The sequence below is a fragment of the Ranitomeya imitator genome, chromosome 2 (assembly GCF_032444005.1).
Source record: "Ranitomeya imitator isolate aRanImi1 chromosome 2, aRanImi1.pri, whole genome shotgun sequence".
Classification (NCBI taxonomy): Eukaryota; Metazoa; Chordata; class Amphibia; order Anura; family Dendrobatidae; genus Ranitomeya; species Ranitomeya imitator.
Genome location: NC_091283.1, coordinates 293,918,792 through 293,935,715, shown reverse-complemented (window position 1 = coordinate 293,935,715; position 16,924 = coordinate 293,918,792). Strand labels below are relative to the sequence as shown.

The following is a 16,924-nucleotide window of genomic DNA, read 5'->3' as shown; positions in this document are numbered from 1 at the left end:
AAATGTAAGTGAAATATGCAAATTGTGGATATGCAAATACTGCCTGCACTTCAGAAGATGAATATACAGATGTATACATACATCATAAGATATTAATTGCAAAATATATGGAAACACACGGCCATCTGCACATGCTGTCCGCAAGAGGGAAAAATACATGTTTAAAAATGTATATACAGTATACACATCTCATGTCAAAACTATCAACTCCACAGCCCAGCTCTATGGGGCTAAGGTCAGGCGAGTTTGCTGGCCAATCAAGCACAGTGATTTTGTTGTTTGTAAACCAGGTATTGGTACTTTTGGCAGCGTGGACAGGTGCCAAGTCCTGCTGGAGAATGAAATTTTAATCTCCAAGAAGCTTGTTGGTAGAGGGAAGCATGAAATGCTCTAAAATGTCCTGGGAGACGGCTGTGCTGACTTTAGTCTTGGTAAAACACAGTGGACTTACACCAGCAGATAATATGGTTCCCCAAACCATCACTAATTGTGGAAACTTCACACTAGACCTCAAGCAGCTTGGATTGTGTGCCTCTCCACTCTTCATCCAGACTCTGGGACCTCGATTTCCAAATGAAATGCAAAATTTACTTTCATCTGAAAACAACACCTTGAACTACTGAGGAACAGTCCAGTTCTTTTTCTCCTTGGCCCAGGTAAGACACTTCTGGCGTCTATTGGTCATGAATGGCTTGATACAAGGAATGTGACACTTGTAGCCCATGTCCTGAATACGTCTGTGTGTGGTGGCTTTTGAAGCAATGACTCCAGCAGCAGTCCACACCTTGTGAATTTCCCCAATTTTTCGTAACGATCTTTTCAAAGCTCTGGTTATCCCGGTTGCATGTGCACCTTTTTCTACCACACTTTTTCTTTCCACTCAACTTTCCATTAATTTGCTTGGATACAGCACTATGTGAACAGCCAGCTTCTTTAGCAATGACCTTTTGTGGCTTACCTTCCTTGTGGAGTGTGTCAATGACTGCCTTCTAGACATCTGTCCAGTCAGCAGTCTTCCCTATGATTGTGGAGCCTACTGAAACAGACTAAGGAACCTTTTTAAACGCTTAGGAAACCTTTGCAGGTGTTTTTTGTTAATTATTCTAATTTACTGAGATAATGACTTTTGAGTTTTCATTGGCTGTAAGCCACAATCATCAACATTAACATAAATAAATACTTGAAATAGATCACTCTGTTGAGACTGACCTTTAGCAATGATGTACAACTTGTGGGACAGAAGAGAGACTTTGGGGATAAGGGAATACTCTAATTTTACCCCATTATGGCAAAATCAGCGACTGGTGGACTTTGACAAATTTACTGGTTTAGCGCTGCGGCACAGGATATACTGAAAAAATATTTACTATACTCAATAGCATGGCAACAAAACCAGAAAACATATTAGACACGAAAAAGGGGGGAAGAGTCAGAACACTAAATAGTGCATGAGACACCCCAAACCAAAAGAACCAACGCCATGCAATAGCATTGAAACAAGGAGTACAACAGGAGTCAATAGGAACTATAAAAGATACTTTATATGAAAATTACACACCATAAAAAGTGCATACCATGTACATAAGATAATTATATCATAAAGTGCATAAAGATGGAGCATGTGGATACCCACCGGTGCGAGCTGCCCAAATGAGTTAAATACATAAATAGAGTGCAAGGCCGCCAAGGAAATCAATCTATAATCAGGCTCGTGGGTAAATAGTGTCCCACAGCATAGAGATAGACGTTTATCAGCAGCGCTTACCAAGGTGGGACAGCGGGCACCGGATTGGATCCAAATGAACAGAACCCCCAATACCCCTTGAGAAAGGCATTCGCCGAAACGCGCGTTGGGGGAGACGGGTCTTGGATGCGCACGTACACCCACCTTATACTGCCGGTATGTATGTATTCTGACATTGCTATTGATTGCTGTGATGTGTCTATTTGATCTATATTCATGCTGTGTAATAATGTGGTTATGATACCTATTATATGGGTTAGAGTGCATCATCTCCTGTCCATTTGTGCGTGCTGTTGATGGCACGGGTGGTTTTCCCACTTTTTACTGTGCACCTGTTATTATTAAATAAAGTTTATATATTTCTATATATTGGACTTATGACTGCGTTTTTCTGAGATTTGCGTTCTTCATGAACATGCAGTTTGTCCGTGATGGTCCTAGTCAGTCATCTACTATTGGTATTTAGATCAGTAATATGCTGCTATTGACTGACATGCTTCCCACTAAGTACTTTCTAGAACCCCCCATTAGCAGCGGCAAAATACACGACCGGCTTAATTTCAAACATCTATCAGAAAGTCTCTCACAGTCTCGCATGGGAGACCATCCCCTGACAGCTACATTAAAATAGGAAGCAGATGTGATGCCGATTACGGAAGTTTTGAATCCACAACGGCTGTAGGTCTTTTGCGAACATTGTATCAAGCTCGCAAACTTATTGCACAACATTGGACAGACGCTCAACCACCGACAGTTATTGAGTTAATAAATAAGCAAAACAATATTATTTGGTTGGAAATTTGACAACACCTGGGGATCCTGGATGAATGTTCCAGGCCTACCATCTGGAGTACTCCTGAGAGAACATATGGCAATTTCTGGCTTCATGACCACTTGTAGTATCATCAATCCATGGCAGATATTTTAATGTATACACATCATAAAAAAAATAATAGTACAAATACAGATTTATCTGGAATGTTATCAGGGAGGGGGGTTGTATTAGTTTGAATGAAAAAAAAATCGAATCCTTGGAAGAAGATGACAACTTTATTGTATTTTATGTACAACAATAACATATAATGATACCATGTAACATTGAAAATATCTTGGTTCTACTGATGTCTCTTTGTAAAAACTATTGTGTAATTTTCCTAATAAAATTATCTAATAAAAAAGTGTGTCTTATGGTCTAAGAAATATAGTAAGTTCTAAAATAATTTCCCTCTCTCATTCAATAATACGTCCGTTAAATGTTTTTGTACAATTTGTCAATAACGTATATAGTTTGAATTATTTTTGATGGTCAACAAAATAATATTTTCCAATAATTATTTTTTTGCACTCTAGGTATGATAATGTCTTCTCTTTTGTGTGGGATTTTGACTTCTCATTCCTCTTGTTTGGTCCTGTTAAAATATAAACACTTCTATAAACCTCCTATGCTGGGTCGGTTCCAGCAGTGTCAGCACTTGCATTTCGGAGGCTCAGGTTTTTATGTCATATGAGCCCTGCATCAAATTAGTGGTGGTTTCACTGTTCTCACCTTCAGACAAATCAAACAATAAAAGGAAGTCAAAGAGAAGTCACAGCACTGGCTTCCTGTTCATGTTCAATACATCTGAGGGTGGGGACAGTGAAGCTGGTGCTGATTGCACACACGGCTTGTGTGATGCAACAACCTCATATGAGTCCCAGGAATGCGAGTGACGATACCACTGGAACAGCACCGTCACGGAAGGTGAATATGATTTTTTTTATTTTAACAAGGCCAAAAATGATGACAATTCCTTTAAGAAAATACCATTTCCGTTTAAAACATTTCCCACATTAAGAACATGAAAAAGGCTTCTACCCTGTGTGGGTTCTCTGGTGGCGATCAAGAACCGACTTTCGGTTAAAACATTTCCCACATTCTGAACATGAAAAAGGCTTCTCCCCTGTGTGAATTCTGTGGTGTATAACAAGATATGATTTCTTGTTAAAACATTTCCCACATTCTGAACATGAAAAAGGCTTCTCCCCTGTGTGAATTCTCTGGTGTATAACAAGAAATGATTTCTTGGTAAAACATTTCCCACATTCTGAACATGAAAAAGGCTTCTCCCCTGTGTGAATTCTCTGGTGTATAACAAGAAATGATTTCTTGTTAAAACATTTCCCACATTCTGAACATGAGAAAGGCTTCTCCCCTGTGTGAATTCTATGGTGCTGAAGCAAATCTGATTTCTGGCTAAAACATTTCCCACATTCAGAACAGGAAATAGGCTTCTCCCCTGTGTGAGTTATTTGGTGTATAACAAGATGTGATTTCTTGTTAAAAAAATTCCCGCATTCTGAACAGGAAAAAGGCTTCTTCCCTATGTGCGTTATTTGGTGTCTAATCAGATGTGATTTCTGATTAAAACATTTCCCACATTGTGAACATGAAAAAGGCATCTCCCCTGTGTGAATTCTCTGGTGTCTAACAAAATATGATTTCTGGTTAAAACATTTCCCACATTCTGAACAGGAAAAAGGCTTCTTCCCTGTGTGAGTTATTTGGTGTATAACAAGATGTGATTTCTTGTTAAAACATTTCCCACATTCTGAACAGGAAAAAGGCTTCTCTCCTGTGTGAGTTATTTGGTGTCTAATCAGATGTGATTTCTGGTTAAAACATTTCCCACATTCTGAACAGGAAAAAGGCTTCTCCTGTCATGATCCCAATGGCAGGGGATCACAAAAGGACAAGCACAGATACAAACAAGCTCTAGGGCGATGGAACCTGAGCTGACCGCGACCCTGAACCTAACACACAAATAAAAGTAGCCGGGGAACGTGCCTACGATGATCCTAGACGTCTCGCTCCAGCCGAAGATCTAACTTCCCCTATTAGAAGAAACACAGACCTCTCTTGCCTCCAGAGAAATACCCCACAGAAATAGCAGCCCCCCACATATAATGACGATGAAATGAGAGGAAAGCACATACGTAGTATGAAAACAGTTTCAGCAAAATGAGGCCCGCTAAAGCTAGATAGCAGAGGATACAAAAGTGAACTGCGTGGTCAGCGAAAAACCCTTCAAAAAACCATCCTGAAATTACTTGAACTCATGTGCCAACTCATGGTACATGAAGAGCAATTTCAGCCCACTAGAGCAACCAGCAGCAAAGAATCACATATCTGCAGGCTGGACTAAAAACCAAATAAAGCAAAACACAAAACAGGAAAATCCAAGCTTGTCCAGAAGGTTATAGGAGCAGGGAGCAGAGGTAACAAGACACACTGGATACATTGATAACCGGCAAGGAAATGCCAGCAAAGCCAGGTTAAATAGGAAACTCCCATATCCTGATGGAACAGGTGGAACCCAGAGACCCAGGAAAGACAAGTCACCCAGTACCATCAGTAACCACCAGAGGGAGCCCAAAAACAGAACTCACAACATTCTCCCCTGTGTGAGTTCTTTGGTGTATAACAAGATATGATTTCTTGTTAAAACATTTCCCACATTCTGAACATGAGAAAGGCTTCTCCCCTGTGTGAATTCTCTGGTGATGAAGCAAATCTGATTTATGGCTAAAACATTTCCCACATTCTGAACAGGAAAAAGGCTTCTCCCCTGTGTGAGTTCTTTGGTGCATTACAAGATGCGCTTTCTGTTTAAAATATTTCCCACATTGTGAACAGGAAAAAGGCTTCTCACCTGTGTGAGTTTTCTGGTGTCTAACAAAATATAATTTCTGGTTAAAACATTTCCCACATTGTGAACATGAAAAAGGCTTCTCACCTACGTGAATTCTCTGGTGTCTAACAAAATCTGATTTCTGGTTAAAACATTTCCCACATTCTGAACAGGAAAAAGACTTTTCCCCTGTGTGGGTTCTTTGGTGTCTAACAAAATCTGATTTCTGCTTAAAACATTTCCCGCATTTTGAACAAGAAAATCTGCTCTTTGCTGTGTGAATTGTTTGATGTTTAATAAAAGACTTTTCAAGGGGAAAGCTATTTCCATATTCGGAAGATGAAATCGGCTTCTTTGATTTAGGAACAGTTCGTTTTTTAAAGCTTATTTTGTGACTTTGATTTTCCTTAGTAGTTGGTAATGAATCATAAGACAGGACTTGTTTCAAAAGATCAGATGACAGATCTTTGCTGTGAAGGGATAATGGTACATCTGGCGTAATGACATTCACTTCAATTGTATCCTGTGTGATCTCAAGATCATATGACTTATAAATTGAAGATGTCAGCTGCATCAGAGATCTCCTGGTACAGTAATCTGCTAAGAATAAAACAAATTATTATTTTTCAATGAAATATCCTTAAATTTAATTTTTGAACATTTCTACTTAAACTGTCATTAATAATGGCAAGTTATGTAAAATATTTGAATTATGCACCAACAAAATGGCAGTTGACAGTCTAAGGTTGCCATCACACTAGCAGTATTTGGTTAGTATTTTACATCAGTATTTGCAAGCCAAAACCAGGAGTGGGTGATGAATGCAGAAGTGGTGCATATGTTTCTATTATACTTTTCCTCTAATTGTTCCACTCCTGGTTTTGGCTTACAAATACTGATGTAAAATACTGACCAAATACTGCTAGTGTGACGGCAACCTAATAGAAAACCTCATGGCATGAACCAGTGGAGCGTGGTGTTCAACTATTTGTTCATTCTACCTCCCAAATATGGAATAAAAAGCCACCAAACAATGTTATGTAGACAAAATAATACCAATGAAAAGTTCTACTCATCTTACAAAAAACAAGTCCCCACTCAGGTCCATCATCTGTCAATGGAAAAAAAAGGTTTCTACATTAGTAGTGGCTTAAAAAGCAACAAGGCTTCCATAAACCAATCTTTCAAAATCCACTCCTCCAAAGTTAAATCTCCCCCTTGCTTCTGAGCCTTGCAGTGTGCCCAAACCGCATTTAGCATCCATGTATTTGACATTACTATAGCGAGAAGAACTCACTTAATTTATGGTGCGTGTGTCTTCTGGAGCACAATCTGGGCACTATGTGTTGGGTAATAAAATGGTATATTTTCAATTTTTACTCTCCAACATCCACTGCGCGCTAATTACCGGAAAGTGGCTGTGGAGTCAAAATTGTCACTAATTCTATAGATTAATTCAGAGAGGGCTATACTGTCCAAAATGGAGTCACTTTATGGGGATTTCTACTGCTCTGGTTTTCTGACATTGTCATATTAGGGATTCTACAAATGCTTGTCCCATCTTCTCTGGGATCTGCTCCTATGATGTTGACAACAGAACCAGAAGCTCTGGGGGGCACAGACTGTCAAGCCACCAAGTTTAAGGTGCCTGCAACCTGTGATACCATCCATTCCAGCAGGGATACCATCCATTCTAGCAGTGTGGGTGTGCACGCTGTTCAGCTAGAGTAACTCCACTAAAGCTTGAAGCATATTGCCAGAAGCTGCAAGATACAGGCTTGTTCTCCTCTGGTTCAGTCTTCTGTACTCAGCTCCAAGCTTGTGTATTTGTTTCTTGTTGTGACCCCGGCTTGTTTACTGACTACTCGTGTTTTTTGATTTTGTATTTTCTCTTCCCTCACGGTTGTAGTCAGACTACCTGACTATTATTCTTGCCATCTCATACTACTGAAAAGCAAGTATCAATGTGACCGAAGCCTAGGGGTCTGTGTGTAAGTCCAGATGTAAAGGGGTTAAAGAAGTTAAAGGATGATGGGCAAAACTTCGACTATATAACACACCTACTGAAATAATCAAGCTGAAGTCTTTTTAACCCCCTCATGACCCAGCCTATTTTGACCTTAAAGACCTTGCCGTTTTTTGCAATTCTGACCAGTGTCCCTTTATGAGGTAATAACTCAGGAACTCTTCAACGGATCCTAGCGGTTCTGAGATTGTTTTTTCGTGCCATATTGGGCTTCATGTTAGTGGTAAATTTAGGTCAATAAATTCTGCATTTATTTGTGATAAAAATGGAAATTTGGCGAAAATTTTGAAAATTTCGCAATTTTCACATTTTGAATTTTTATTCTGTTAAACCAGACAGTTATGTGACACAAAATAGTTAATAAATAACATTTCCCACATGTATATTTTACATCTGCACAATTTTGGAAACAAAATTTTTTTTTGCTAGGAAGTTATAAGGGTTAAAATTTGACCAGCGATTTCTCATTTTTACAACGAAATTTACAAAACCATTTTTTTAGGGACCACCTCACATTTGAAGTCAGTTTGAGGGGTCTATATGGCTGAAAATACCCAAAAGTGACACCATTCTAAAAACTGCACCCCTCAAGGTACTCAAAACCACATTCAAGAAGTTTATTAACCCTTCAGGTGCTTCACAGCAGCAGAAGCAACATGGAAGGAAAAAATGAACATTTAACTTTTTAGTCACAAAAATGATCTTTTAGCAACAATTTTTTTATTTTCCCAATGGTAAAAGGAGAAACTGAACCACAAAAGTTGTTGTCCAATTTGTCCTGAGTACGCTGATACCTCATATGTGGGGGTAAACCACTGTTTGGGCGCACGGCAGGGCTTGGAAGGGAAGGAGCGCCATTTGACTTTTTGAATGAAAAATTGGCTCCACTCTTTAGCGGACACCATGTCACGTTTGGAGAGCCCCCGTGTGCCTAAAAATTGGAGCTCCCCCACAAGTGACCCCATTGTGGAAACTAGACGCCCAAAGGAACTTATCTAGATGCATAGTGAGCACTTTGAACCCCCAGGTGCTTCACAAATTGATCCGTAAAAATGAAAAAGTACTTTTTTTTCACAAAAAAATTCTTTTAGCCTCAATTTTTTCATTTTCACATGGGCAACAGGATAAAATGGATCGTAAAATTTGTTGGGCAATTTCTCCTGAGTACACCAATACCTCAGATGTGGGGGTAAACCACTGTTTGGGCACTCGGCAGGGCTCGGAAGGGAAGGCGCGCCATTTGACTTTTTGAATGGAAAATTAGCTCCAATTGTTAGCGGACACCATGTCGCGTTTGGAGAGCCCCTGTGTGCCTAAACATTTGAGCTCCCCCACAAGTGACGCCATTTTGGAAACTAGACCCCCCAAGGAACTTATCTAGATGCATATTGAGCACTTTAAACCCCCAGGTGCTTCACAGAAGTTTATAACGCAGAGCCATGAAAATAAAAAATAATTTTTCTTTCCTCAAAAATGATTTTTTAGCCTGGAATTTCCTATTTTGCCAAGGGTAATAGGAGAAATTGGACCCCAAATGTTGTTGTCCAGTTTGTCCTGAGTACGCTGATACCCCATATGTGGGGGTAAACCACTGTTTGGGCGCACAGCAGGGCTCGGAAGGGAAGGCACGCCATTTGGCTTTTTAAATGGAAAATTAGCTCCAATCATTAGCGGACACCATGCCACGTTTGGAGAGCCCCTGTGTGCCTAAACATTGGAGATCCCCCACAAGTGACCCCATTTTGGAAACTAGACCCCCCAATGAACTTATCTAGATGCATATTGAGCACTTTAAACCCCCAGGTGCTTCACAGAAGTTTATAACGCAGAGCCATGAAAATAAAAAATAATTTTTCTTTCCTCAAAAATGATTTTTTAGCCTGGAATTTCCTATTTTCCCAAGGGTAATAGGAGAAATTGGACCCCAAATGTTGTTGTCCAGTTTGTCCTGAGTACGCTGATACCCCATATGTGGGGGTAAACCACTGTTTGGGCGCACGGCAGGGCTCGGAAGGGAAGGCACGCCATTTGGCTTTTTAAATGGAAAATTAGCTCCAATCATTAGCGGACACCATGTCACGTTTGGAGAGCCCCTGTGTGCCTAAACATTGGAGATCCCCCAGAAATGACCCCATTTTGGAAACTAGACCCCGAAAGGAACTTATTTAGATGTGTGATGAGCACTTTGAACCCCCAAGTGCTTCATAGAAGTTTATAATGCAGAGCCGTGAAAATAATAAATACGTTTTCTTTCCTCAAAAATAATTATTTAGCCCAGAATTTTTTATTTTCCCAAGGGTTACCCAAGGGTTACAGGAGAAATTGGACCCCAAAAGTTGTTGTCCAGTTTCTCCTGAGTACGCTGATACCCCATGTGTGGAGGTAAACCACTGTTTGGGCACACGTCGGGGCTCAGAAGGGAAGTAGTGACTTTTGAAATGCAGACTTTGATGGAATGGTCTGCGGGCGTCACGTTGCGTTTGCAGAGCCCCTGGTGTGCCTAAACAGTAGAAACCCCCCACAAGTGACCCCATTTTAGAAACTAGACCCCCCAAGGAACTTATCTAGATATGTGGTGAGCACTTTGAACCCCCAAGTGCTTCACAGACGTTTACAACGCAGAGCCGGGAAAATAAAAAATCATTTTTCTTTCCTCAAAAATGATGTTTTAGCAAGCAATTTTTTTATTTTCACAAGGGTAACAGGAGAAATTGGACCCCAGTAATTGTTGCACAGTTTATCCTGAGTATGCTGGTACCCCATATGTGGGGGTAAACCACTGTTTGGGCACACGTCGGGGCTTGGAATTGAGGGAGCACCATTTGACTTTTTGAATACAAGATTGGCTGGAATCAATGGTGGCGCCATGTTGCGTTTGGAGACCCCTGATGTGCCTAAACAGTGGAAACCCCTCAATTCTACCTCCAACACTAACCCCCCCACACCCCTAACCCTAATCCCAACTGTAGCCATAACCCTAATCACAACCCTAACCACAACCCTAATTCCAACCCTAACCCACGTTGCGGATTCGAGATTTTTCAGCATCATTTTTGAAAAATCCGCGGGTAAAAGGCACTGCGTTTTACCTGCGGATTTTCCGCGGATTTCCAGTGTTTTTTGTGCGGATTTCACCTGCGGATTCCTATTGAGGAACAGGTGTAAAACGCTGCGGAATCCGCACAAAGAATTGACTTGCTGCGGAAAATACAATGCAGCGTTTCCGCGCTGTATTTTTCGCACCATGGGCACAGCGGATTTGGTTTTCCATAGGTTTACATGGTACTGTAAACCTGATGGAACACTGCTGCGAATCCGCAGCGGCCAATCCGCTGCGGATCCGCAGCCAAATCCGCACCGTGTGCACATAGCCTAATTTTAAAGGTATGTGCACATGCTGCGGAAAACGCTGCGGATCCGCAGCAGTTTCCCATGAGTTTACAGTTCAATGTAAACCTATGGGAAACAAAAATCGCTGTACACATGCTGCAGAAAAACTGCACGGAAACGCAGCAGTTTACATTCCGCAGCATGTCACTTCTTTGTGCGGATTCCGCAGCGGTTTTACAACTGCTCAAATAGAAAATCGCAGTTGTAAAACCGCAGTGAAATGCGCAGAAAAAACGCGGTAAATCCGCCATAAATCCGCAGCGGTTTAGCACTGCGGATTTATCCGCACATACCGAAACCCTAACCCTAGCCCTAACCCTAGCCCTAACCCTAGCCCTACCCCTAACCCTAGCCCTAACCCTATTCTAACAGTGGAAAAAAAAAATTCTTTATTTTTTTTATTGTTCCTACCTATGGGGGTGACAAAGGGGGGGGGTCATTTATTTATTTTGTTTATTTTGATCACTGAGATATAATCTATCTCAGTGATCAAAATGCACTTTGGAACGAATCTGCCGGCCGGCAGATTCGGCGGGCGCACTGCGCATGCGCCCGCCATTTTGGAAGATGGCGGCGCCCAGGGAGAAGACGGACGGACCCCGGCAGTATCGGTAAGTATGATGGGGTGGGGGGAAGCACGGGGGGGGGGATCGGAGCATGGAGGGGGGGATCAGAGCGCGGGAGGGGTGGAACGGAGCGCGGGGGGGTGGAACGGAGCACGGGGGGGTGGAACGGAGCATGGGGGGTGGAACGGAGCACGGGGGGGTGGATCGGAGTGCAGGGGGGGTGATTGGAGCACGGGGGGGTGATTGGAGCACGGGGGGAGCGGACAAGAGCACGGGGGGCGCGGAGCACAGGACGGAGGGGAGCCGGAGCAGTGTACCGGACAGATTGGTGGCTTGGGGGGGGGGGGCGATCGGTGGGGTGGGGTGGGGGCACATTAGTGTTTCCAGCCATGGCCGATGATATTGCAGCATCGGCCATGGCTGGATTGTAATATTTCACCAGTTATAATAGGTGAAATATTACAAATCGCTCTGATTGGCAGTTTCACTTTCAACAGCCAATCAGAGCGATCTTAGCCACGGGGGGGTGAAGCCACCCCCCCGGGCTAAACTACCACTCCCCCTGTCCCTGCAGATCGGGTGAAATGGGAGTTAACCCTTTCACCGGATCTGCAGGGACGCGATCTTTCCATGACGCCACATAGGCGTCATAGGTCGGATTGGCACCGACTTTCATGACGCCTACGTGGCGTCATGGGTCGGGAAGGGGTTAAGTATAAAAAAATGAGCAAATAATGGCAAAACCTCTTTGGGGAAATTAGAGTATGGGACTGATAGCAATATAAACTATTGTAAAGGCCAATATTACATTAATTTCAACAAGAAATATACTTTTAAATAGAGCTATTTTTAAGGTTGCGTGCGCACATTGCGTATTTGCTTGCAGAAATTTCTGCAAGGTTTCTGCATCTCTTGGCAGAAAAACGCAGCTGACAATACACACGGTTTTTCTGCATTTTTGTGAATCCAAAGAGCTAAATAAAGATATATTAAAAAAAAAAAATAGTTGTGATGTCATTTCCTTGTTAAACCTCTTCAGCCAGATACCCTCATTAATATTAAATAAAGACAGACACACACCAGCCTATGTAGGAGCATTAACATAATTAATCTACATATGCTGTAACAAAAAAACAATTATCAGAAATCTTCGTGAAATGCAATATCTGTTTATATTTCAAAATATTAAAAAAAAATTGTGTGGGCTCCCACTTAATTTTCATAACCAGCAGAGGGAAAGCCGACAGCTGATATTAATATTCTGGAAGGAGCCAATAGCCAAAAGTTCGCAGGCTACGAGTATTAATATCAGCTTACAGCTGTTTGCTTAGCCTTTACTGGCTAGTTTACAGGGAAACTCCAGAAAAAAAAATTGACATGGGTTCCCCCTATAAAATCAAACCAGCAAAGGCTAGGCAGACAGCTGTGGGCTGATATTAATAGCCTGGGAAGGGGCCATGGATATTGGCATCCCCCAGGCTAGAAACATCAGCTCTCAGCCACCCCAGAAATGTTGTATCTTATAGAAGCACCAATTCTGGCACTTAGCCTCTCTCTTCCCACTTGCCCTGTAGCGGTGGCAAGTGGTGTTAACATTTGTGGGGTTGATGTCACCTTTGTATTATCAGGTGTCATCAAGCCCACAGGTTAGTAAGGAAGAGGCGTCTATAAGACACCTATCCATTACTAACCATAGTGATATTGTATAAAACACAGACACCCAGAATAAAGTCCTTTATTTGAAATAATCACATAGACTCCTTTATTGAATCAAAATTTACCATACTTACTGAACGCCTAATCTCTGAACTCCCTTGTCTCCTGCAAACAATCAAAAAATTATAAACCAACATAAAGAACTATCCTGTCCACCGTAGTCCATTTAATACCGAGTGTCCCACGGCGATCTCACGTGTAGAACAGTCACATCAGGAGATGTGACTGCTCTGCCCAGCCTCTGGCCATACACTGACAGGAGGTAATTATTCCCGCAGTGTATCACTGCGCTGCTGTGAGAGTTCACCAGAGTTCATCAACTCCGATGCACTCACTTACGGCACTACCGCTATGTGAGAACTTTCCCACGCAGCGATGCCTTAAGTGAGAGCACCGGAGCTGATCAGCTGATTAACTCCAGTGAACTCTCACGGCAGCTCAGAGATACACTGCAGGAGCAATTACCTCCTGTCAAAAGACGTAGCTGGATGGGAGTAGTAATCCCATCAGATAACACCTGGGTATACACGTCGCATGAGTACACACACAGACACACACGCACATATTCTCCGCCCACACACAGAGACACACGCACATATTCTCCGCCCACACACAGAGACACACGCACATATTCTCTGCCCACACACAGACACACGCACATATTCTCCGCCCACACACAGAGACATGCGCACATATTCTGCACCCACACACAGAGACACGCGCACATATTCTCCGCCCACACACTCTCCCTCCTTCTGACATTAATTCCCTTTGACAATTTGCTGCGTTTTTGGCAGCAAATCCGCAAACCTTTCTACAAAAGCATTTTAGCTGCAGATTTGACTGACTCAATTAAAGTCAATGAGTCAAAAATGCTGCAGAAATGCAAAAAGAATTGACATGCTGCAGAAAATAAAAGTTGCAAATACGGACAGAAATTTACTGATAATGTGTAGAACACTTCAGGATTGTCATTGAATTACTTTGCTTTAGTATTCCTTTGCGTTTTTTTGGAGCATTAACACACGTAAAAACCCCAGCAAAAATGCATTGTGTGCTACAGTCTAAGGCCGGCGTCACACTAGAGAGTTTTACGGACGTATGAGAGGCGGAAAAACATCGCATTGCACACGAACCAATGATTCTTTATGGGGCAGCTCCTATCTCCATAGTAAAGGTAGGTGTGTGTGTGTGTATATATTATATATACTCATTATATATATATATATATATTCCGTAACAGACGGACCTCAGAGATAGATATATATATATATCTATCTCTAAGGTCCTCTTCCGTCTGTTACGGAAAATATATATACAGTGGGGCAAAAAAGTATTTAGTCAGTCAGCAATAGTGCAAGTTCCACCACTTAAAAAGATGAGAGGCATCTGTAATTTACATCATAGGTAGACCTCAACTATGGGAGACAAACTGAGAAAAAAAAATCCAGAAAATCACATTGTCTGTTTTTTTAACATTTTATTTGCATATTATGGTGGAAAATAAGTATTCGGTCAGAAACAAACAATCAAAATTTCTGGCTCTCACAGACCTGTAACTTCTTCTTTAAGAGTCTCCTCTTTCCTCCACTCATTACCTGTAGTAATGGCACCTGTTTAAACTTGTTATCAGTATAAAAAGACACCTGTGCACACCCTCAAACAGTCTGACTCCAAACTCCACTATGGTGAAGACCAAAGAGCTGTCAAAGGACACCAGAAACAAAATTGTAGCCCTGCACCAGGCTGGGAAGACTGAATCTGCAATAGCCAACCAGCTTGGAGTGAAGAAATCAACAGTGGGAGCAATAATTAGAAAATGGAAGACATACAAGACCACTGATAATCTCCCTCGATCTGGGGCTCCACGCAAAATCCCACCCCGTGGGGTCAGAATGATCACAAGAACGGTGAGCAAAAATCCCAGAACCACGCGGGGGGACCTAGTGAATGAACTGCAGAGAGCTGGGACCAATGTAACAAGGCCTACCATAAGTAACACACTACGCCACCATGGACTCAGATCCTGTAGTGCCAGACGTGTCCCACTGCTTAAGCCAGTACATGTCTGGGCCCGTCTGAAGTTTGCTAGAGAGCATTTGGATGATCCAGAGGAGTTTTGGGAGAATGTCCTATGGTCTGATGAAACCAAACTGGAACTGTTTGGTAGAAACACAACTTGTCGTGTTTGGAGGAAAAAGAATACTGAGTTGCATCCATCAAACACCATACCTACTGTAAAGCATGGTGGTGGAAACATCATGCTTTGGGGCTGTTTCTCTGCAAAGGGGCCAGGACGACAGATCCGGGTACATGAAAGAATGAATGGGGCCATGTATCGTGAGATTTTGAGTGCAAACCTCCTTCCATCAGCAAGGGCATTGAAGATGAAACGTGGCTGGGTCTTTTAACATGACAATGATCCAAAGCACACCGCCAGGGCAACGAAGGAGTGGCTTCGTAAGAAGCATTTCAAGGTCCTGGAGTGGCCTAGCCAGTCTCCAGATCTCAACCCTATAGAAAACCTTTGGAGGGAGTTGAAAGTCCGTGTTGCCAAGCGAAAAGCCAAAAACATCACTGCTCTAGAGGAGATCTGCATGGAGGAATGGGCCAACATACCAACAACAGTGTGTGGCAACCTTGTGAAGACTTACAGAAAACGTTTGACCTCTGTCATTGCCAACAAAGGATATATTACAAAGTATTGAGATGAAATTTTGTTTCTGACCAAATACTTATTTTCCACCATAATATGCAAATAAAATGTTAAAAAAACAGACAATGTGATTATCTGGATTTTTTTTTCTCAGTTTGTCTCCCATAGTTGAGGTCTACCTATGATGTAAATTACAGACGCCTCTCATCTTTTTAAGTGGTGGAACTTGCACTATTGCTGACTGACTAAATACTTTTTTGCCCCACTGTATATATACTAGATTGTGGCCCGATTCTAACACATCGGGTATTCTAGAATATGCATGTCCCCGTAGTATATGGACAATGATGATTCCAGAATTCGCGGCACACTGTGCCCGTCGCTGATTGGTCGAGGCAACCTTTATGACATCATCGTCGCCATGGCAACCATTATGACATCTACGTCGATACTGTGCCCGTCGCTGAATCAGAAACGTGAGATGTCTACGTCCTTTATGACATCATTGTCGCTGTGCCCGTTGCTGATTGGTCGAGGCCTGGCGGCCTCGACCAATCAGACGCGGGATTTCTACGTCCTTTATGACATCATCGTCACTGTGCCCGTTGCTGATTGGTCGAGGCCTGGCGGCCTCGACCAATCAGAGACGCGGGATTTCTACGTCGATGCTGTGCCGGTCTCTGATTGGTCAGAGAGCCGGGATTTCCAGGACAGACAGACAGAAAGACAGACGGAAAAACCCTTAGACAATTATATATATATATATATATATATATGGAGTGTATATATATAATATATACACACACACACACATCTACCTTTACTATGTGTAGACATTTATTCTATCTATTCTAACCTGTCAGTGTGATTTTACTGTACACCGCACTGAATTGCCGACTTTTCTATAGGACACCGGTGCGTACTTCTCGCAAGTCTCACTGGGATCGGAAGCTGCCGGCAGCATCGCGAGGAGTGGGACAGCTTCGATGGACATCGGAAGGTGCGAATAGCACGATTTTATATTTTTTTAAAATTATTTTTAACATTATATCCCGTTGCACGACCAATCAGCGCCACAGGATTTCCGTAACAGACGGAAGTGGACCTTAGCTATATATATATCTATATATATAATTGCCTAAGGGTTTTTCCGTCTGT

At 42.2% G+C, this 16,924-nt stretch overlaps 1 protein-coding gene across 1 annotated transcript in view; it reads right to left on the bottom strand.

Annotated features, from left to right (window-relative positions):
* Window positions 1–2,775: 2,775 nt before the first annotated feature.
* The window catches only part of LOC138666437 (zinc finger protein 84-like), a 59,646-nt gene continuing 45,497 nt past the window's right edge, over window positions 2,776–16,924 (bottom strand). The window contains exons 4-5 of the mRNA XM_069754659.1: window positions 5,129–6,012; window positions 2,776–4,435 (exon numbers count right to left, since the gene is read on the bottom strand). Of these exons, the coding sequence (XP_069610760.1) occupies window positions 3,596–4,435; window positions 5,129–6,012 (1,724 nt within the window). The 3' untranslated portion in view covers window positions 2,776–3,595. The remainder of the gene's footprint in view (window positions 4,436–5,128; window positions 6,013–16,924) is intronic.